Raw genomic sequence first — 22,376 nt, 5'->3', positions numbered from 1 at the left:
GGGTGGAGTGAGTGTGTTAATGGTGGAGTGAGGGTGGAGTGAGTGTGTTAATGGTGGAGTGAGGGTGGAGTGAGTGTGTTAATGGTGGAGTGAGGATGGAGTGAGTGTGTTAATGGTGGAGTGAGGGTGGAGTGAGTGTGTTAATGGTGGAGTGAGGGTGGAGTGAGTGTGTTAATGGTGGAGTGAGGGTGGAGTGAGTGTGTTAATGGTGGAGTGAGGGTGGAGTGAGTGTGTTAATGGTGGAGTGAGGGTGGAGTGAGTGTGTTAATGGAGGAGTGAGGGTGGAGTGAGTGTGTTAATGGTGGAGTGAGGGTGGAGTGAGTGTGTTAATGGTGGAGTGAGGGTGGAGTGAGAGTGTTAATGGTGGAATGAGGGTGGAGTGAGTGTGTTAATGGTGGAGTGAGGGTGGAGTGAGTGTGTTAATGGTGGAGTGAGGGTGGAGTGAGTGTGTTAATGGTGGAGTGTGGGTGGAGTGAGTGTGTTAATGGCAGTGTGAGGGTGGAGTGAGTGTGTTAATGGTGGTGTGAGGGTGGAGTGAGTGTGTTAGTGGTGGTGTGAGGGTGGAGTGAGTGTGTTAGTGGCAGTGTGAGGGTGGAGTGAGTGTGTTAATGGTGGTGTGAGGGTGGAGTGAGTGTGTTAATGGCAGTGTGAGGGTGGAGTGAGTGTGTTCATGGCAGTGTGAGGGTGGAGTGAGTGTGTTAGTGGCAGTGTGAGGGTGGAGTGAGTGTGTTAATGGCAGTGTGAGGGTGGAGTGAGTGTGTTAATGGCAGTGTGAGGGTGGAGTGAGTGTGTTAATGGTGGAGTGAGGGTGGAGTGAGTGTGTTAATGGTGGAGTGAGGGTGGAGTGAGTGTGTTAATGGTGGAGTGAGGGTGGAGTGAGTGTGTTAATGGTGGAGTGAGGGTGGAGTGAGTGTGTTAATGGTGGAGTGAGGGTGGAGTGAGTGTGTTAATGGTGGAGTGAGGGTGGAGTGAGTGTGTTAATGGTGGAGTGAGGGTGGAGTGAGTGTGTTAATGGTGGAGTGAGGGTGGAGTGAGTGTGTTAATGGTGGAGTGAGGGTGGAGTGAGTATGTTAATGGTGGAGTGAGGGTGGAGTGAGTGTGTTAATGGAGGAGTGAGGGTGGAGTGAGTGTGTTAATGGTGGAGTGAGGGTGGAGTGAGTGTGTTAATGGAGGAGTGAGGGTGGAGTGAGTGTGTTAATGGTGGAGTGAGGGTGGAGTGAGTGTGTTAATGGTGGAGTGAGGGTGGAGTGAGTGTGTTAATGGTGGAATGAGGGTGGAGTGAGTGTGTTAATGGTGGAGTGAGGGTGGAGTGAGTGTGTTAATGGTGGAGTGAGGGTGGAGTGAGTGTGTTAATGGTGGAGTGAGGGTGGAGTGAGTGTGTTAGTGGTGGTGTGAGGGTGGAGTGAGTCTGTTAATGGTGGAGTGAGGGTGGAGTGAGTGTGTTAATGGTGGAGTGAGGGTGGAGTGAGTGTGTTAATGGTGGAGTGAGGGTGGAGTGAGTGCGTTAGTGGTGGTGTGAGGGTGGAGTGAGTGTGTTAGTGGTGGTGAGGGTGGAGTGAGTGTGTTAATGGAGGAGTGAGGATGGAGTGAGTGTGTTAATGGTGGAGTTAGGGTGGAGTGAGTGTGTTAATGGTGGAGTGAGGGTGGAGTGAGTCTGTTAATGGTGGAGTGAGGGTGGAGTGAGTGTGTTAATGGTGGAGTGAGGGTGGAGTGAGTGTGTTAATGGTGGAGTGAGGGTGGAGTGAGTGTGTTAATGGTGGAGTGAGGGTGGAGTGAGTGTGTTAGTGGCGGTGTGAGGGTGGAGTGATTGTGTTAAAGGTGGAGTGAGTGTGTTAATGGTGGTGTGAGGGTGGAGTGAGTGTGTTAATGGTGGAGTGAGGGTGGAGTGAGTGTGTTAGTGGTGGTGTGAGGGTGGAGTGAGTGTGTTAATGGTGGTGTGAGTGTGGAGTGAGTGTGTTAATGGTGGTGTGAGGGTGGAGTGAGTGTGTTAATGGTGGTGTGAGGGTGGAGTGAGTGTGTTAATTGCAGTGTGAGGGTGGAGTGAGTGTGTTAATTGTGGTGTGAGGTTAGAGTAAGTGTGTTAATGGTGCTGTGTGGGTAGAATGAGTGTGTTAGTGGTGTTTTGAGTGTGGAGTGAGTTTGTTAATAGTGGAGTGAGGGAGGAATGAGTGTGTTAATTTGGTGTGAGTGTGTTAATGGTGCTGTGAGGGTGGAATGAGTGTGTTAATGGCAGTGTGCGGGTGGAGTGAGTGTGTTAATGGTGGTGTGAGGGTGGATTGAGTGTGTTAATGATGGTGTGAGGGTGGGTGAGTGTGTTAATGGTGGTGTGAGGGTGTTAATGGTGGTGTGAGGGTGTTAATGGTGCTGTGAGGGTAGAGTATTTGTGTTAAGGGTGGTGTGAGGGTGGAGTGAGTGTGTTAATGGCAGTGTGAGGGTGGAGTGAATGTGTTAATGGTGGAGTGAGGGTGGAGTGAGTGTGTTAATGGTGGAGTGAGGGTGGAGTGAGTGTGTTAATGGTGGAGTGAGGGTGGAGTGAGTGTGTTAGTGGCAGTGTGAGGGTGGAGTGAGTGTGTTAGTGGTAGTGTGAGGGTGTAGTAAGTGTGTTAATGGTGGAGTGAGGGTGGAGTTAGTGTGTTAATTGTGGTGTGAAGTTGGAGTGAGTGTGTTAGTGGCGGTGTGAGGGTGGACTGAGTGTGTTAATGGCAGTGTGAGGGTGGAGTGAGTGTGTTAATGGCGGTGTGAGGGTGGAGTGAGTGTGTTAATGGTGCTGTGTGGGTAGAATGAGTGTGTTAGTGGTGGTTTGAGTGTGGAGTGAGTTTGTTAATAGTGGAGTGAGGGTGGAATGAGTGTGTTAATGGCAGTGTGAGGGTGGAGTTAGTGTGTTCATGATGGTGTGAGGGTGGGTGAGTGTGTTAATGGTGGTGTGAGGGTGTTAATGGTGCTGTGAGGGTAGAGTAATTGTGTTAAGGGTGGTGTGAGGGTGGAGTGAGTTTGTTAATGGCAGTGTGAGGGTGGAGTGAGTGTGTTAATTGTGGTGTGATGTTGGAGTGAGTGTGTTAGTGGCGGTGTGAGGGTGGAGTGAGTGTGTTAATGGCAGTGTGAGGGTGGACTGAGTGTGTTAATGGCAGTGTGAGGGTGGAGTGAGTGTGTTAATGGCAGTGTGAGGGTGGAGTGAGTGTGTTAATGGTGGTGTGAGGGTGGAGTGAGTGTGTTAGTGGCAGTGTGAGGGTGGAGTGAGTGTGTTAATGGCAGTGTGAGGGTGGAGTGAGTGTGTTAATGGCAGTGTGAGGGTGGAGTGAGTGTGTTAATGGCGGTGTGAGGGTGGAGTGAGTTTGTTCATGGCAGTGTGAGGGTGGAGTGAGTGTGTTAATGGCAGTGTGAGGGTGGAGTGAGTGTGTTAATGGTGGAGTGAGGGTGGAGTGAGTGTGTTAATGGAGGAGTGAGGGTGGAGTGAGTGTGTTAATGGTGGAGTGAGGGTGGAGTGAGTGTGTTAATGGTGGAGTTAGGGTGGAGTGAGTGTGTTAATGGTGGAGTGAGTGTGTTAGTGTTGGTGTGAGGGTGGAGTGAGTGTGTTAGTGGTGGTGAGGGTGGAGTGAGTGTGTTAATGGAGGAGTGAGGGTGGAGTGAGTGTGTTAGTGGTGGTGTGAGGGTGGAGTGAGTGTGTTAGTGGTGGTGAGGTTGGAGTGAGTGTGTTAATGGAGGAGTGTGGATGGAGTGAGTGTGTTAATGGTGGAGTTAGGGTGGAGTGAGTGTGTTAATGGTGGAGTGAGGGTGGAGTGAGTGTGTTAATGGAGGAGTGAGGATGGAGTGAGTGTGTTAATGGAGGAGTGTGGATGGAGTGAGTGTGTTAATGGTGGAGTGAGGGTGGAGTGAGTGTGTTAGTGGTGGTGAGGTTGGAGTGAGTGTGTTAATGGAGGAGTGTGGATGGAGTGAGTGTGTTAATGGTGGAGTTAGGGTGGAGTGAGTGTGTTAATGGAGGAGTGAGGATGGAGTGAGTGTGTTAATGGTGGAGTTAGGGTGGAGTGAGTGTGTTAATGGTGGAGTGAGGGTGGAGTGAGTGTGTTAATGGTGGAGTGAGGGTGGAGTGAGTGTGTTAATGGTGGAGTGAGGGTGGAGTGAGTGTGTTAATGGTGGTGTTAGGGTGGAGTGAGTGTGTTAGTGGTGGTGAGGGTGGAGTCAGTGTGTTAATGGTGGAGTGAGGATGGAGTGAGTGTGTTAATGGTGGAGTTAGGGTGGAGTGAGTGTGTTAATGGTGGAGTGAGGGTGGAGTGAGTTTGTTAATGGTGGAGTGAGGGTGGAGTGAGTGTGTTAATGGTGGAGTGAGGGTGGAGTGAGTTTGTTAAAGGTGGAGTGAGGGTGGAGTGAGTGTGTTAATGGTGGAGTGAGGGTGGAGTGAGTGTGTTAATGGTGGAGTTAGGGTGGAGTGAGTGTGTTAATGGTGGAGTGAGGGTGGAGTGAGTGTGTTAATGGTGGAGTTAGGGTGGAGTGAGTGTGTTAGTGGTGGAGTGAGGGTGGAGTGAGTTTGTTAATGGTGGAGTGAGGGTGGAGTGAGTGTGTTAATGGTGGAGTGAGGGTGGAGTGAGTTTGTTAAAGGTGGAGTGAGGGTGGAGTGAGTGTGTTAATGGTGGAGTGAGGGTGGAGTGAGTGTGTTAGTGGCGGTGTGAGGGTGGAGTGAGTGTGTTAATGGTGGTGTGAGGGTGGAGTGAGTGTGTAAATGGTGCTGTGTGGGTAGAATGAGTGTGTTAGTGGTGGTTTGAGTGTGGAGTGAGTTTGTTAATGATGGTGTGAGGGTGGGTGAGTGTGTTAATAGTGGTGTGAGTGTGTTAATGGCCCTGTGAGGGTGGAGTGAGTGTGTTAAGCACAGTGTGAGTGTGGACGAAGTGTGTTAATGGTAATATGTGGCTAAAGAAAGTGCAGTAATGGAAGTGTGAGGGTGGGGTGAGTGTATTAGTGACAGTGAGAGTGTGCAGTGATTATTCATTTTTAAAAAAAAAATATTCGTTCATGGGATGTGGGCGTCGCTGGCGAGGCCGGCATTTATTGCCCATCCCTAATTGCCTTGAGAAGGTGGTGGTGAGCCGCCTTCTTGAACCGCTGCAGTCCGTGTGGTGAAGGTTCTCCCACAGTGCTGTTAGGAAGGGAGTTCCAGGATTTTGACCCAGCAACGATGAAGGAACGGCGATATATTTCCAAGTCGGGATGGTGTGTGACTTGGAGGGGAACGTGCAGGTGGTGTTGTTCCCATGCGCCTGCTGCTCTTGTCCTTCTAGGTGGTAGAGGTCGCGGGTTTGGGAGGTGCTGTCGAAGAAGCCTTGGCGAGTTGCTGCAGTGCATCCTGTGGATGGTACACACTGCAGCCACAGTGCGCCGGTGGTGAAGGGAGTGAATGTTTAGGGTGGTGGATGGGGTGCCAATCAAGCGGGCTGCTTTATCTTGGATGGTGTCGAGCTTCTTGAGTGTTGTTGGAGCTGCACTCATCCAGGCAAGTGGAGAGTATTCCATCACACTCCTGACTTGTGCCTTGTAGATGGTGGAAAGGCTTTGGGGGAGTCAGGAGGTGAGTCACTCGCCGCAGAATACCCAGCCTCTGACCTGCTCTCGTAGCCACAGTATTTATATGGCTGGTCCAGTTAAGTTTCTGGTCAATGGTGACCCCCAGGATGTTGATGGTGGGGGATTCGGCGATGGTAATGCCGTTGAATGTCAAGGGGAGGTGGTTAGACTCTCTCTTGTTGGAGATGTCCATTGCCTGGCACTTATCTGGCGCGAATGTTACTTGCCACTTATGAGTCCAAACCTGGATGTTGTCCAGGTCTTGCTGCATGTGGGCTCAGACTGCTTCGTTATCTGAGGGGTTGCGAATGGAACTGAACACTGTGCAGTCATCAGCGAACATCCCCATTTCTGACCTTATGATGGAGGGAAGGTCATTGATGAAGCAGCTGAAGATGGTTGGGCCTAGGACACTGCCCTGAGGAACTCCTGCAGCAATGCCCTGGGGCTGAGATGATTGGCCTCAAACAACCACTACCATCTTCCTTTGTGCCAGGTATGACTCCAGCCACTGGAGAGTTTTCCCCGATTCCCATTGACTTCAATTTTACGAGGGCTCCTTGGTGCCACACTTGGTCAAATGCTGCCTTGATGTCAAGGGCAGTCACTCTCACCTCACCTCTGGAATTCAGCTCTTTTGTCCATGTTTGGACCAAGGCTGTAATGAGGTCTGGAGCTGAGTGGTCCTGGCGGAACCCAAACTGAGCATCGGTGAGCAGGTTATTGGTGAGTAAGTGCCGCTTGATAGCACTGTCGACGATACCTTCCATCACTTTGCTGATGATCGAGAGTAGACTGATGGGGCGGTAATTGGTCGGATTGGATTTGTCCTGCTTTTTGTGGACAGGACATACCTGGGCAATTTTCCACATTGTCAGGTGGATGCCAGTGTTGTAGCTGTACTGGAACAGCTTGGCTAGAGGCGCAGCTAGTTCTGGAGCACTTTATATAATGATAGTGAGAGTGTGCAGTGATTGTATAATGATAGTGAGAGTGTGCAGTGATTGTATAATGATAGTCAGATTGTGCAGTGATTGTATAATGATAGTGAGAGTGTGCAATGATTGTATAATGATAGTGAGAGTGTGCAATGATTGTATAATGATGGTGAGAGTGTGCAGTGATTGTATAATGGTAGTGAGAGTGTGCAGTGATTGTATAATGGTGGTGTGAGTGTGCAGTGATTGTATAATGGTAGTGAGAGTGTGCAGTGATTGTATAATGGTAGTGTGAGTGTGCAGTGATTGTATAATGGTAGTGTGAGTGTGCAGTGATTATTTTATGGTAGTGAGAGTGTGCAGTGATTGTATAATGGTAGTGTGAGTGTGCAGTGATTATAGAATCATAGAATCATAGAAGTTACAACATGGAAACAGGCCCTTCGGCCCAACATGTCCATGTCGCCCAGTTTATACCACTAAGCTAGTCCCAATTGCCTGCACTTGGCCCATATCCCTCTATACCCATCTTCCCCATGTAACTGTCCAAATGCTTTTTAAAAGACAAAATTGTACCCGCCTCTACTGCTGCCTCTGGCAGCTCGTTCCAGACACTCACCACCCTTTGAGTGAAAAAATTGCCCCCCTGGACCCTTTTGTATCTCTCCCCTCTCACCTTAAATCTATGTCCCCTCGTTATAGACTCCCCTACCTTTGGGAAAAGATTTTGACTATCGACCTTATCTATGCCCCTCATTATTTTATAGACTTCTATAAGATCACCCCTTAACCTCCTACTCTCCAGGGAATAAAGTCCCAGTCTGTCTAACCTCTCCCTGTAAGTCAAACCATCAAGTCCCGGTAGCATCCTAGTAAATCTTTTCTGCACTCTTTCTAGTTTAATAATATCCTTTCTATAATAGGGTGACCAGAACTGTACACAGTACTCCAAGTGTGGCCTCACCAATGCCCTGTACAACTTCAACAAGACATCCCAACTCCTGCATTCAATATATAATGATAGTGTGAGTGTGCAGTGATTGTATAATGGTGGTGTGAATGTGCAGTGATTGTATAATGGTAGTGAGAGTGTGCAGTGATTGTATAATGATAGTGAGAGTGTGCAGTGATTGTATAATGGTAGTGAGAGTGTGCAGTGATTGTATAATGGTAGTGAGAGTGTGCAGTGATTGTATAATGGTAGTGAGAGTGTGCAGTGATTGTATAATGGTAGTGAGAGTGTGCAGTGATTGTATAATGATAGTGAGAGTGTGCAGTGATTGTATAATGGTGGTGAGAGTGTGCAGTGATTGTATAATGATAGTGAGAGTGTGCAGTGATTGTATAATGATAGTGAGAGTGTGCAGTGATTGTATAATGGTGGTGTGAATGTGCAGTGATTGTATAATGGTAGTGAGAGTGTGCAGTGATTGTATAATGGTGGTGTGAATGTGCAGTGATTGTATAATGGTGGTGAGAGTGTGCAGTGATTGTATAATGGTGGTGTGAATGTGCAGTGATTGTATAATGGTGGTGAGAGTGTGCAGTGATTGTATAATGATAGTGAGAGTGTGCAGTGATTGTATAATGATAGTGAGAGTGTGCAGTGATTGTATAATGGTGGTGTGAATGTGCAGTCATTTGAATTTAGCACCTGGGGGACCGATTTTCCCAGTGCTTAGAAAACCCGACAGCTGAAGGGAGGTCAGAACGGCCGGATTGAAAAGGTAAATGCTTCACCCCGGCCCCCACTCTAAGCTGCTGAGGTCTCTATCACCGCCCGGCACGATCCACCGACCCCCCCGACCCCGATCTCCCTGACCCATCCGCCCCCCGATGTCCCCCACGACCCCCAACCCCCGATCATCCTGACTCCTGATCTCCCTGTCCCCTGACTCACCCGACCCCCAATCTCCCCCATGATCCCTGACCCCTGATCTCCCCGACCCCCGATCTCTCCTGACCCACATTCTCTCTCCCACGATCTTCCCCTGATCCTGATCTCCCCGACCCCCGATCTCACCCTGACCCTCCTGACCCCTGAACCTGATCTCCCCGACCCCCAAACTCCCCAACTCCTGATCTCCCCTGACCCCCGATCTGCCCTGGCCTGTGACCTCCCCCCGACCCTGTTCCCTGATCTCCCAACCCCTGATCTCCCCCCCTCGATCTCACCCTGACCCTCCTGACCCCTGACCCCGATTTCCCTGACCTCCCCCGACAGCCGATCTTTCCCCAACCCACGATTTCTCCCCGACCCCCGATCTCTGATCTCTGATCTCTCCCTGACTCGCTCAACCCCCAACCTCTCTCCCGACCGCCCTGACCCCCAATTTCCCCGACTCCTTTCTCCCTGACCCCTGATCTCGCCCCCTCAACCCATGACCCACCAACCCATGAACCCCTGTGCAGTTTGTATTGTTTGTTCAGGACAATGTGTTCAAATAAACAGAAAGAATATTGTTCCATTCTGTGAATTTAAGCAGATTAAAGGCCTCGATTTTAATTCGTTCCCAATGGGCGGGAGAGGGCAATTGACCCCACTGCGACCCCACTGCGACCCCAATGGACCCCAACGTGACCCCAGCCTGACCCTTTAAATATTAAAATGCAGATATCAGGCCCCTGATGAGGTTCCTGCAAAAGGCAGTTGGGGGGTTAATAAACGGACTTAGGTCACGGCCTGATGTCACCATTGGCACCGCAACTTAAATTTAAGAGAACGTGAGGGAGAGGCCCGAGCTCTGGGATTCCCAGCAGCTGAACGGAGGCTGGAGCTGGCGACTCCCCGAGGTAAGTGACTCCTTGTGGGCCAGGAGGAGCAGGAGTGCTCCCCCCAGTCCTCTCAAGGGAGCCTTCGTCCACCCCCCCTTCTGATCTCCAGCCTCCCCCCGGCCCCAATCTCCAGCCTCCCTCTCCTGACCATGGCCCGGAGCTGATGCCTTCTTCCCAGTCCTGGGGACGCTCCCCTCGGGTCCCTGTCTGCCCTCTCCTGCTCCTAGTGTCCCTCTTGCCTGCTGGACAAGCTCTTCATTTTCTGGTGGCCGGGTGTTAGGGGCCCTACAATATGCTAATGAGGCTCTGGCGTTAAGATTGGCAGGGCCTCCACGTCCTGGCCTTGCTGGCTCTTCCCAGTGCGACTGCTCTCCCCCTCATCCTCCCCTTAAATATCAGGGCCAAAGCGTCACAAACTGAGTGGGATAGATCGGAATTATTTTGAATCAAATCTGTGTATTTTGAGGCAATGGATCATTGTGATTACAAATAGAATCAAAAGTCGTAACTTTAAACACAATAAATATTATAACCTAACATAAAAATCTATTTAAATAACAATGATGAATGCAGTGAACCATTCATAGAATCACAGAAAGTTATGGCATAGAAGGAGGCCATTCAGCCCATCATGTCTGTGCCGGCCGAAAAAGAGCTATCCAGCTTAATCCCACTTTCCAGCTCTTGGTCCGTAGCCCTGTAGGTTACGGCACTTCAAATGCTCATCCAGGTACTTTGTAAATGCAGTGAGGGTTTCTGCCTCTATCACCCTTTCAGGCAGTGAGTTCCAGACCCCCACCACCCTCTGGGTGAAAACAATTCTCCTCAGCTCCCCTCTAATCCTCCTACCAATCACTTTAAATCTATGCCCCCTGGTCACTGACCCCTCTGCTAAGGGAAATAGGTCCTCCCTATCCACTCTATCTAGTCCTGTCATAATTTTATACATCTCAATTAAATCTCCCCTCAGCCTCCTTTGTTCCAAAGAGAACAACCCCAGCCTATCCAATCTTTCCTCATAGCTAAAATTCTCCAGCCCTGGCAACATCCTCGTAAATCTCCTCTGCACCCTCTCTAATGCAATCACATCTTTCCTGTAATGTGGTGACCAGAACTGTACGCAGTAGTCAAGCTGTGGCCTAACTAGTGTTTTATACAGTTTTTGCATAACCTCCCTGCTCTTATATTCTATGCCTCAACTAATAAAGGAAAGCATTCCTTGTGCCTTCTTAACCACCTTACCTACCTGTCCTGCTACCTTCAGGGATCTGTGGACATGCACTCCAAGGTCCCTCACTTCCTCTACACCTCTCAGTATCCTCCCATTTATTGTGTATTCCTTTGCCTTGTTTGCTCTCCCCAAATGCATTACCTCACACTTCTCCGGATTGAACTCCATTTGCCACTTTTCTGCCCATCTGACCAGTCCATTGATATCTTCCTGCAGTCTACAGCTTTCCTCCTCACTATCAACCACACGGCCAATTTTTGTATCATCTGCAAACTTCTTAATCATGCCCTCTACATTTAAGTCCAAATCATTAATATATACCACAAAAAGCAAGGAACCTAGTACTGAGCCCTGTGGAACCCCACTGGAAACAGCCTTCCAGTCACAAAAACACCCGTTGACCATTACCCTTTGCTTCCTGCCGCTGAACTAATTTTGGATCCAACTTGCCACATTCCCTTGGATCCCATGGGCTTTTACTTTTTTGACCAGTCTGCCATGTGGGACCTTGTCAAAAGCCTTGCTAAAATCCATCTACACTACATCAATTGTGCTAACTTCATCGATCCTCCTTGTCACCTCCTCAGAAAATTCACTCAAGTTCGTCAGACACGACCTTCCCTTAACAAATCCTTGCTGACTGTCCTTGATTACTCCGTGCCTTTCTAATTGACGGTTTATCCTGTCCCTGAGAATTGATTCCAATAATTTGCCCACCACCGAGGTTAGGCTGACTGGCCTGTAATTACTCCGTCGATCTCTCTCTCCCTTTTTAAACAACGATACAATGTTAGCAGTCCTCCAATCCTCCAGCACCGTGCCTGCAGCCAGGGAGGATTGGAAAATGATGGTCAGAGCTTTCGCTATTTCCTCCCTTGCTTCACTTAACAACCACCGTTCACCACCATTCACCACCACACACACCCGTTCACCATCATTCACCACCATTCACCACCACACACAACCGTTCAACATCATTCACCACCATTCACCACTATTCTCCACCACACACAACCGTTCACCATCATTCACCACCATTCACCACCACACACAACCGTTCACCATCATTCACCACCATTCATCACTATTCTCCACCACACACAACCGTTCAACATCATTCACCACCATTCACCACCATTCTTCACCACCACTCACCACCATTCACCACCACTCACCACCATTCTCCACCACACACAACCGTTCACCATCATTCACCATCATTCTGAACCATTCACATGTAAATGCCAGTCAATTGCACTGATGCTGTTATGTTTGTTTTGCAGGGTTGGCATTTGCTCTGCTGGTGTCAGTTCCTGCTGGTTATGGTCTATATTCAGCATTCTTCCCTATCTTGACGTATTTTTTGTTGGGAACATCAAAGCATTTATCAGTTGGTGAGAATTTCAAATTTCAAGACTTTTTCTGAATTATTGAAACTATGAATTTATGAAACACACTCCCACCCTGAATATTTCTTCTTGTCACCAGGGCCCTTTCCTGTGGTGAGTTTGATGGTGGGCTCTGTAGTGGATAGGATGGTCACTGATGGTGCAACAGATGTGAATAGTACCATCTTCCCTGCTGATATGAGTAAAGAGGACAAGCAGGTGTGGGTTGCTGCATCTGTCACCTTCCTCGTTGGGATCTTTCAGGTTCGTACCTTTCTGGCTATCAAAAATTATCTCTAATTTTCAAAAATAAAAACTCTGAAAAGTTACCAAAACTTTTCCCCATTTCCAGCTGGCCCTTGGATTACTCCAGGTGGGATTTATCGTCATCTACCTGTCAGACCCAATGATCTCGGGCTTCACCACAGCTGCTGCAATCCACGTCCTCGTGTCCCAGCTCAAGTTTGTCTTCCAGTTGAGTGTCCCAGGCTTCAGTGGGCCGCTATCTGTGATTTACGTAAGTCCAAACTAAAGGCTGCTTTGGATACTTGTATAGTTAATAGTTTTAATCTATATTTATTATTAGTACTATAAATGTGAGCTGGTTGCTTAATATATATTTCAACAAACAGGAAGTGATGACAAAGTATTTAAACAAAATTATATTTCTAACTTAAGAAAATATTTTAATGAATAAGATTATTGATGTTTACATTGTGTGTATTTTCAGACCCTGAAGTACATTATCCTTCATATCACGGAAACTAACATAGCGGACCTCGTCATTTCATTCATCATCATGGGCGTTGTATTTATTGTGAAAGAAATCAATGACCGATTCAAGTCCAAGCTCCCTGTACCAATCCCCATCGAGGTTATAATGGTGAGTAGGGGACACTGCATTGTAACAGCCTCAAACGAAGGTGTGATCGTTTCCTGGTCAATAGAGGGATGTTAGTTTGACTATGTAACTGGTTTATAGCAATTGTAAACAATTTTATAACACCAAGTTATAGTCCAACAATTTTATTTGAAAATCACAAGCTTTCGGAGGCTTCCTCCTTCCTCAGGTGAATGTCAAGAAATCCTCGAACCTTTCGCATTTATAAATCACCGAACAATACCTGGTGATTTATAAATTCTGTGATTTATAAATGCGAAAGGTTCGAGGATTTCTTGACATTCACCTGAGGAAGGAGGAAGCCTCCGAAAGCTTGTGATTTTCAAATAAAATTGTTGGACTATAACTTGGTGTTGTAAAATTGTTTACAATTGTCAACCCCAGTCCATCACTGTCTCCACATCATGGTTTATAGCAAGTAGTATGATTACAAATGTTGATTGCAACTGCTAACCTCTCATCTGTGTGAATCATTAATTCATAATGGTAAAAACGATTGCGAGTCATAATGTCACATGGTTTCATTCAGTGTTGACGCTGTACATTGTATCATTCACACCACTTTTGCTAATGCCCTTCAGTGGTTAGTGCTTCATCTCGCCCTGACTAACTCTCTATAGGGTACAAATTACAGTTGGAGATGTGTTCCTATGAACACTTAACACACCTGCACCAAAATCCCCTCTCTGCTATTTTGACAGATGCATTAACCCATTAATTTTAAATAGGTTGATGCTTCTGTTAACAGAGAGGAGAGAGGGATTCGCTGTTAGTACATGAAGTAAAAGAGTATTCTCTGCCCAATATAACTCACCCGGAATTCAATTAACCAAACTCTCATGCCAATCAGGAATGAGAGTGAGCAGCCCGTGGGAAATTGCCAGTTGAAATGTCTTATTGATGTTTGACTTGAAATAGTTGTGGAATCTGGCAGTGTTGGGACTGGTACAACTGGCGGTGTTGGGACTGGTACAACTGGCGGTGTTGGGACTGGTACAACTGGCGGTGTTGGGACTGGTACAACTGGCGGTGTTGGGACTGGTACAACTGGCGGTGTTGGGACTGGTACAACTGGCGGTGTTGGGACTGGTACAACTGGCGGTGTTGGGACTGGTACAACTGGCGGTGTTGGGACTGGTACAACTGGCGGTGTTGGGACTGGTACAACTGGCGGTGTTGGGACTGGTACAACTGGCGGTGTTGGGACTGGTACAACTGGCGGTGTTGGGACTGGTACAACTGGCGGTGTTGGGACTGGTACAACTGGCGGTGTTGGGACTGGTACAACTGGCGGTGTTGGGACTGGTACAACTGGCGGTGTTGGGACTGGTACAACTGGCGGTGTTGGGACTGGTACAACTGGCGGTGTTGGGACTGGTACAACTGGCGGTGTTGGGACTGGTACAACTGGCGGTGTTGGGACTGGTACAACTGGCGGTGTTGGGACTGGTACAACTGGCGGTGTTGGGACTGGTACAACCACTGAAACACCTTTGGTCTTCACTGTTGGCTCTTCTTTGACGTCCCTCTTTGGCTTAATATCCCTCCTGTGCCTTGGTGACCATAAGCAGACACCGTACACCAGACACAATCTGACCAGAGGGTTGGACAGTTTCACCATGTTTCCTCTGCCTTACTCTCTACTCTTTGGCTCTATCTAGTTCAACATTCTCTTTCCTGTCTTAATTGCTGCTCAGCAGTGATTGGACATGGTCAATTTGCTAACCCCATTCCTACACCATTCCTGGAGCACGTGAGTTGCCCATTTCCCCCTCCTATCTGCAGCCCCTCACACTTGCCCACATTACATTTCATCTGCTCTTGTTCCATCCACTTGCAAATTTAGTCTAACTATTGTGCTATTCCCCCCAAGGCCTGACAGCAAACTAGAAGAGGCAGTGGAATCTATCAGCTTGAAGTTTGCCCAATTTGCATTAAGTTTCTGAATCCAGTCAGAATTCCAATACTCTGCACCGTGGTGATTTCTAGAAAGTGGAGAGATGACCTCGAACTATCCTTGTACCTCACCCAGTTTTTAAACTACTTCTAGTTTGATCACAGTTTCTTATCACAAATCAGTTGTCTCTTTAATTTCACCAGTAGACTTTTGTATTGTCTGTCACATGAAGTTTCATTACATTTACATCAGGGACATAACTTTATTTGGAGCTGTGATATGTAATGAAGTTCATTCGCAGCTTGTGAAGAGTAAACTAGCTGGTGAATGTATGAAACTAGAAGTGTAAAGCAGAATTGTTTACTTTTCCTCATTACATTGCAGACAATAATTGCAACTGGGATCTCATACGCATTTAACTTCAAAGAGAATTATGATGTCGACATTGTTGGAAACTTAACCAGTGGGTTAGTGCTTCAGTCATTGATTTTTATTTCTTACACTTGCCTAATATTCAGATTGAATTCAGATATCCAGATTCTTGCTCAGGCTCGAGGCTTTTGCAATTTTCTTGAGATCTTTGCCTCAAATATTACATCGAATTTTACAGCACAGAAACAGTCCAAATGGCCCAACTAGTCTATCCCAGTGTTTATGCTCCATACGAGCCTCCCCTCTCCCTGTTTCATCTCACCCTATCAGGATATCCTTCTATTCCTTTCTCCCTCATATGTTTATCCAGCTTCCCCTTAAATGCCTCTCTGATATTTACCTCAACTACTCCTTATGGCGGTGAGTTCCACATTCTCACCACTCTCTGGGTAAATATCTTGAAGAGTCTGAAGATTGATGGATAATTGTGTTTCTCCATGACTGGACGTGATGTTTAGTAATTAATATAAAGGACACCGTGTTAAAGTGAAAAATCCTGTTCGTGTCGTTAGGACTTTCTAAAGATCCATCTCTCTCCTGATGGTGAGTGTAACAGGCTCGGGAGGAACAGGTGACTTTGGACCTCTGGATCCCAAAGCTCTCCATCACTGGGGGTTTTCCTCACCTCATGTCTGGGTCTGTTGGAGACTCACTGATAGAGATTGATCGCTCTGATTCGTCAACAACTCCATTATCATTGGATCATGTGATTACCAGGATGATAGAAGGTGAACTAGATGGACCTTGGTCTTTCCTCGTCCAGTGATTCCTGTGTCACTGACTCCTGGATTACTGTTCTGTAAGTGCCGACTACCATCCCAAACTGCAGCAGTTCTTCTCTTCAGTTATGAGGTAAAAGAACGAGGCAGAAGGCGATTTTAACAGTCAGCCGCGGCTCAGTCCCACTCCAGAGACTTGAACACAAAATCCAGGCAGACACTCCCAGTGCAGTACTGAGGGAGTGCTGCACTGCTGGAGGTGCCATCTTTCGGATGAGACATTAAACTGAGGCCCCGTCTGCCCCCTCAGGTGGATGTAAAAGATCCCTTGGCAGTATTTGAAAAGGAACAGGGGAGTAGTTTAGGTCAATACAAATTCCTCAACCAACATCACTGCGACAGATTATCCGGAAGATTCCACTGGTGTTTCTTCCCCAGATGCATGATGCAATCCTCGTTTACGCCCTCCAGACAAATAATGCTGGCGAGGCATCTACTGTCCATCATCTGCTCATTTATCTCACAGCTGTTTGTAGGGAATAACTGGAGTCCAGCATTAATCCACATAACAACAGGCACTGTCCCTTCATTGGCTGGGAAGCTTTGGGACATTATAAAATGTGAACAGCACTGGATAAATGCAAATTCTTGTCCTTGTCCAATGTCTATACACTCACTTTACAATGAGGGTCACTGGACAGTGATCAGGAGCAGGAACCCTGGCTGATTTCCCCTCCCTCTAACCCAGGGGTCACTGGACAGTGATCAGGTGCAGGAACCCTGGCTGATTTCCCCTCCCTCTAACCCAGGGGTCACTGGACAGTGATCGGGAGCAGGAACCCTGGCTGATTTCCCCTCTCTCTAAACCAGGGGTCACTGGACAGTGATCGGGAGCAGGAACCCTGGCTGATTTCCCCTCTCTCTAAACCAGGGGTCACTGGACAGTGATCGGGAGCAGGAACCCTGGCTGATTTCCTCTCTCTCTAACCCAGGGGTCACTGGACAGTGATCAGGTGCAGGAACCCTGACTGATTTCCCCTCTCTCCAGTCAGCTGCGATCATTCCTTGCTCCTGTCCCATGGGCCGAGCTGGGATTTGCCAACTCAGTACAGACTGGTGTTGGACTCCTGTTGAGTGACACCCTCCCAAAGTAAGAAAACTTCTGATCAGATTTCTGTTCAGCAAATGGTATAAATACGGGTTGTCAGAGAAACGTAGCTCAGCTTCACTGCGTCATTAAATGGCTTTGCAAATAGAATATGAGTGAAGAAAAATGACAAGTCCCTCTGTGCCTGTTTCAGATATCAGGCCCCTCTGGTCCCCAACACCGCTGTTTTGCAGCAGAGTTTCGGGGATGCCTTCTCGATCGCCATTGTTGGTTTCGCCGTCGCATTCTCCGTGGCCAAAGTCTATGCCATCAAACATGATTATGTTTTAGACGGGAACCAGGTAAATAATGAGAACAAACGTGTGAGATATACAATAGGGGGAGAGAGTGTGGGGGGAGAGGGGGGGAGTGGGGGGGGAGAGGGAGAGAGTGGGGGGGGAGTGGGAGAGAGTGTGGGGGGGAGGGGGGGAGTGGGGGGGGAGTGGGGGGGGAGAGGGAGAGAGTGGGGGGGGAGTGGGAGAGAGTGTGGGGGGGAGGGGGAGAGTGGGGGGGAGGGGGAGAGTTGGGGGGAGTGTGGGGGGGAGAGGGAGAGAGTGTGGGGGGGGAGGGGGAGGGGGAGAGAGTGTGGGGGGGAGGGGGGGAGAGTGTGGGGGGGGAGGGGGAGGGGGAGAGAGTGTGGGGGGGGAGGGGGAGAGAGTGTGGGGGGGGAGGGGGAGAGAGTGTGGGGGGGAGGGGGAGAGAGTGGGGGGGGAGGGGGAGAGAGTGTGGGGGGAGAGGGGGGGAGTGGGGGGGGAGAGGGGGGGGGAGTGGGGAGAGAGTGTGGGGGGGAGGGGGAGAGAGTGTGGGGGGGGAGGGGGAGAGAGTGTGGGGGGAGGGGAGAGAGTGTGGGGGGAGGGGAGAGAGTGTGGGGGGGAGGGGGAGAGAGTGTGGGGGGAGAGGGGGGGAGTGGGGAGAGAGTGTGGGGGGGAGTGGGGGAGAGTGTGGGGGGGGGAGGGGGAGGGGGAGAGAGTGTGGGGGGGGAGGGGGAGAGAGTGTGGGGGGGAGGGGGGGAGAGTGTGGGGGGGAGGGGGGGAGAGTGTGGGGGGGAGGGGGAGAGAGTGTGGGGGGGGAGGGGGAGAGAGTGTGGGGGGGGAGGGGGGGGAGAGTGGGGGGGGAGGGGGGGGAGAGTGTGGGGGGGGAGGGGGAGAGAGTGTGGGGGGGGGAGGGGGAGAGAGTGTGGGGGGGGAGGGGGAGAGAGTGTGGGGGGGAGGGGGAGAGAGTGTGGGGGGGAGGGGGGGAGAGTGTGGGGGGAGAGGGGGGGAGTGGGGGGGGAGAGGGGGGGGGAGTGGGGAGAGAGTGTGGGGGGGAGGGGGAGAGAGTGTGGGGGGGGAGGGGGAGAGAGTGTGGGGGGAGGGGAGAGAGTGTGGGGGGAGGGGAGAGAGTGTGGGGGGAGGGGGAGAGAGTGTGGGGGGGGAGGGGAGGGGGAGAGAGTGTGGGGGGGAGGGGGAGAGAGTGTGGGGGGGAGGGGGGGAGAGTGTGGGGGGGAGGGGGGGAGAGTGTGGGGGGGAGGGGAGAGAGTGTGGGGGGGAGGGGGAGAGAGTGTGGGGGGGGAGGGGGGGGAGTGGGGGGGGAGGGGGGGAGAGTGTGGGGGGGAGGGGGAGAGAGTGTGGGGGGGGGAGGGGGAGAGAGTGTGGGGGGGGAGGGGGAGAGAGTGTGGGGGGGTGGGGGAGAGTGTGGGGGGGAGGGGGGGAGTGTGGGGGGGGAGGGGGAGAGAGTGTGGGGGGGGAGGGGGAGAGAGTGTGGGGGGGGGGGGGAGAGAGTGTGGGGGGGGAGGGGGGAGAGTGTGGGGGGGGAGGGGAGAGAGTGTGGGGGGGAGGGGGAGAGAGTGTGGGGGGGGGGGGAGAGTGTGGGGGGGGGGAGAGTGTGGGGGGGGAGGGGGGAGAGTGTGGGGGGGTGGGGGAGAGTGGGGGGGGAGGGGGAGAGTGTGGGGGGGGGGGGGGAGAGTGTGGGGGGGGGAGGGGGAGAGAGTGTGGGGGGAGGGGGAGAGAGTGTGGGGGGAGAGGGGGGGAGTGGGGAGAGAGTGTGGGGGGGAGGGGGGGAGAGTGTGGGGGGAGGGGGAGAGGTGTGGGGGGAGGGGGAGAGAGTGTGGGGGGGAGGGGGGAGGAGGGGAGTGTGGGGGGGAGGGGGAGAGTGTGGGGGGGGGAGGGGGAGAGAGTGTGGGGGGGAGGGGGAGAGTGTGGGGGGGAGGGGGGGAGTGGGGGGGGGTGGGGGGGGGGGAGTGGGGAGAGAGTGTGGGGGGGAGGGGGGAGAGTGTGGGGGGGGGGGGGGGGAGAGTGTGTGGGGGGAGGGGGAGAGAGTGTGGGGGGAGGGGTGAGAGTGTGGGGGGGAGGGGGAGAGAGTGTGGGGGGGGGAGGGGGAGGAGTGTGGGGGGGGGGGGTGTGGGGGGGGGTGGGGGGGGTGTGTGGGGGGGGGGGAGAGAGTGTGGGGGGGGGGGGGGAGAGTGTGGGGGGGAGGGGGGGGAGAGTGTGTGGGGGGAGGGGGGAGAGTGTGGGGGGAGGGGGAGAGAGTGTGGGGGGAGGGGAGAGAGTGTGGGGGGGAGGGGGAGAGAGTGTGGGGGGGGAGGGGGAGAGAGTGTGGGGGGAGGGGAGAGTGTGGGGGGGGAGTGGGGGGGAGTGTGGGGGGAGGGGGAGGAGTGTGGGGGGGAGGGGGAGGAGTGTGGGGGGGAGGGGAGAGAGTGTGGGGGGAGGGGGAGTGTGTGGGGGGGGGGGGGGGGAGAGTGGGGGGGGGGGGGAGAGAGTGTGGGGGGGGGGGGGAGAGTGTGGGGGGGGTGGGGGAGAGTGGGGGGGAGGGGGAGAGAGTGGGGGGGAGGGGGGAGAGTGTGGGGGGGAGGGGGAGAGAGTGGGGGGGAGGGGGGAGAGTGTGGGGGGGGGGAGAGTGTGGGGGGGAGGGGGGAGAGTGTGGGGGGGAGGGGGGAGAGTGTGGGGGGGGAGGGGGGGGGAGTGGGGGAGAGTGTGGGAGGGGGGAGAGTGTGGGGGGGAGGGGGAGTGTGGGGGGGAGGGGGAGAGTGTGGGGGGGAGGGGGGAGAGTGTGTGGGGGGAGGGGGAGAGTGTGGGGGGGGAGGGGGAGAGTGTGGGGGGGAGGGGGAGAGTGTGGGGGGGGGGGGGGAGAGTGTGGGGGGGGGGGGGGAGAGTGTGGGGGGGGGAGGGGGGAGAGTGTGGGGGGGAGGGGGGGAGTGTGGGGGGGGGGGGGGGTGTGGGGGGGGGGGGGAGGTGTGGGGGGGAGGGGGGAGAGTGTGGGGGGGAGGGGGGAGAGTGTGTGGGGGGGGAGGGGGAGAGTGTGGGGGGGGAGGGGGGAGAGTGTGGGGGGAGGGGGGAGAGTGTGGGGGGGGGGGGGGAGTGTGGGGGGGGAGGGGGGGAGTGTGGGGGGGGGGGGGGGAGTGTGGGGGGGGGAGGGGGGAGTGTGGGGGGGGGGGGGGTGTGGGGGGGGGGGGGGGTGTGGGGGGGGGGGGGTGTGGGGGGGAGGGGGGGGAGTGTGGGGGGGGGGGGGGGGAGTGTGTGGGGGGGGGAGGGGGAGAGTGTGGGGGGGAGGGGGGAGAGTGTGGGGGGGAGGGGGAGAGAGTGGGGGGAGGGGGGAGGGGGGGAAGGGAGGGTTGAGGGAGAGAGGGGGAGTGGGGTGGGAGGTGAGTGGGGGACAGGGAGGGTTGAGGGAGAGAGGGGAGTGTGGGGTGGGAGGTGAGTGGGGGACAGGGAGGGTTGAGGGAGAGAGGGAGTGTGGGGTGGGAGGTGAGTGGGGACAGGGAGGGTTGAGGGAGAGAGGGGAGTGTGGGGTGGGAGGTGAGTGGGGGACAGGGAGGGTTGAGGGAGAGAGGGGAGTGTGGGGTGGGAGGTGAGTGGGGGACATGGAGTGGGAAGTGGTGAAGTTTATGGTGGGGGGCACGGCCAATGAGGGATTTCCAGACAAGGAGAAGATTTAGTATTGAGTGGATTGCAGGACGGGTAGTAAGTGGAGGGCTGCGGGGGTGGGTGTAATCCAGGACAAGGACTCCGCGTGGATGGGATGTTTGCACCGAGACAGCCTGGAGGGGCAAAGATCTGGATAAGGGTCTCAGTGGCAGTGGGAGAGAGCTCGGGACTGAGGTGAATATTATGGAGATGGGAACAGCAGAATCACCTGATCGAATGAAGCATCAAAAGATAAACGTAAAATACATCCAGTGCTTGTTTTTTTTGCAGGAATTAGTGGCTTTTGGAGTCAGTAATATATTTTGTGGAGCATTTCGTGGTTTCGCAGCCAGCACTGCTCTCTCCAGGACTGCCGTGCAAGAAAGCACAGGGGGTAAAACTCAGGTACAGGACTATGTTCAGTGAGCTGTTCTGATATATCCGGCCTGTATTATATGATAGAATAGTCAGTGTACATGGAATACAGTCAGCTCGTGATCGTTGAAATCAGGTATTGTGCTAAAAATTGAAATTATTAGATCATTCGAATTGAGCTTGTTGAAATTACATAGAATTACATAGAATGTACAGCACAGAAACAGGCCATTCAGCCCAACTGGTCTATCCCAGTGTTTATGTTCCACACGAGCCTCCTCCCTCCCTACTTTATCTCACCCTATCAGCATATCCTTCTATTCCTTTCTCCCTCATGTGTTTATCTAGCTTCCCCTTAAATGTATCTATACTATTCGCCTCAACTACTCCTTGTGGGAGCGAGTTCCACATTCTCACCACTCTCTGGATGAAGAAGTTTCTCCTGAATTCCCTATTGGATTTATTAGTGACTATCTTATATTTATGGCCTCTAGTTCTGGTCTCCCCCACAAGTGGAAACATCTTCTCCATATCTACCCTATCAAACCCTTTCATAATCTTAAAGACCTCTATCGGGTCACCCCTCAGCCTTCTCTTTTCTAGAGAAAAGAGCCCCAGCCTGTTCAATCTTTCCTGATAGTTATAACCTCTCAGTTCTGGAATCATCTTTGTGAATTTTTTTTGCACCTTCTTCAGTAAGTACCCATCTTGGTACCCTGCTCGAGTTATGGTCCCAATCACAGGACATATGAGCCTGGAATGTTGTCTGCCTGATGGAGTCCCGAGTTGGTAAGCATTGTATTGTGCTGTTAATCTTGGATATTTAAACACTCGAGGTGCTAAATTGTATCAGCACTTGCAGTGTAGAAAATAAATTGTTCTTTGACTCAGTTGTACGGAAGTGGAACAGCGCTAGGAGTGGAGGAGTGAGAGATCCCAGTCCACCACACATTGGGAAGGTTCTCTCTGGCTGTATAAGATTGGTTAATACATACATTGGGCCTCTCAATATGTGTTCTACCCACAAAACTATGCAGATGCTTTTAACTTTTAAGTTCCATTCAGTTTTCAAAACCAAAATTAGATTCTATTTGTGTAAATGGTTCTTTAGTTTGTGAAGCTGAAATCTGTGGAATTAA

At 51.8% G+C, this 22,376-nt stretch overlaps 1 protein-coding gene across 1 annotated transcript in view; it reads left to right on the top strand.

Moving 5' to 3' along the window:
- LOC137341903 (chloride anion exchanger-like) overlaps positions 1 to 22,376 on the top strand; it is a 76,204-nt gene that overhangs the window by 5,725 nt on the left and 48,103 nt on the right. The window contains exons 3-9 of the mRNA XM_068005409.1: positions 11,781 to 11,891; positions 11,986 to 12,149; positions 12,238 to 12,402; positions 12,616 to 12,768; positions 15,068 to 15,150; positions 17,136 to 17,283; positions 21,154 to 21,267. Of these exons, the coding sequence (XP_067861510.1) occupies positions 11,781 to 11,891; positions 11,986 to 12,149; positions 12,238 to 12,402; positions 12,616 to 12,768; positions 15,068 to 15,150; positions 17,136 to 17,283; positions 21,154 to 21,267 (938 nt within the window). The remainder of the gene's footprint in view (positions 1 to 11,780; positions 11,892 to 11,985; positions 12,150 to 12,237; positions 12,403 to 12,615; positions 12,769 to 15,067; positions 15,151 to 17,135; positions 17,284 to 21,153; positions 21,268 to 22,376) is intronic.

This window comes from Heptranchias perlo, chromosome 24 (genome assembly GCF_035084215.1).
Source record: "Heptranchias perlo isolate sHepPer1 chromosome 24, sHepPer1.hap1, whole genome shotgun sequence".
Taxonomy (NCBI): domain Eukaryota; kingdom Metazoa; phylum Chordata; class Chondrichthyes; order Hexanchiformes; family Hexanchidae; genus Heptranchias; species Heptranchias perlo.
Note: the sequence above shows the minus strand (reverse complement) of the source record. Positions and strands in the feature narration are given on the sequence as shown.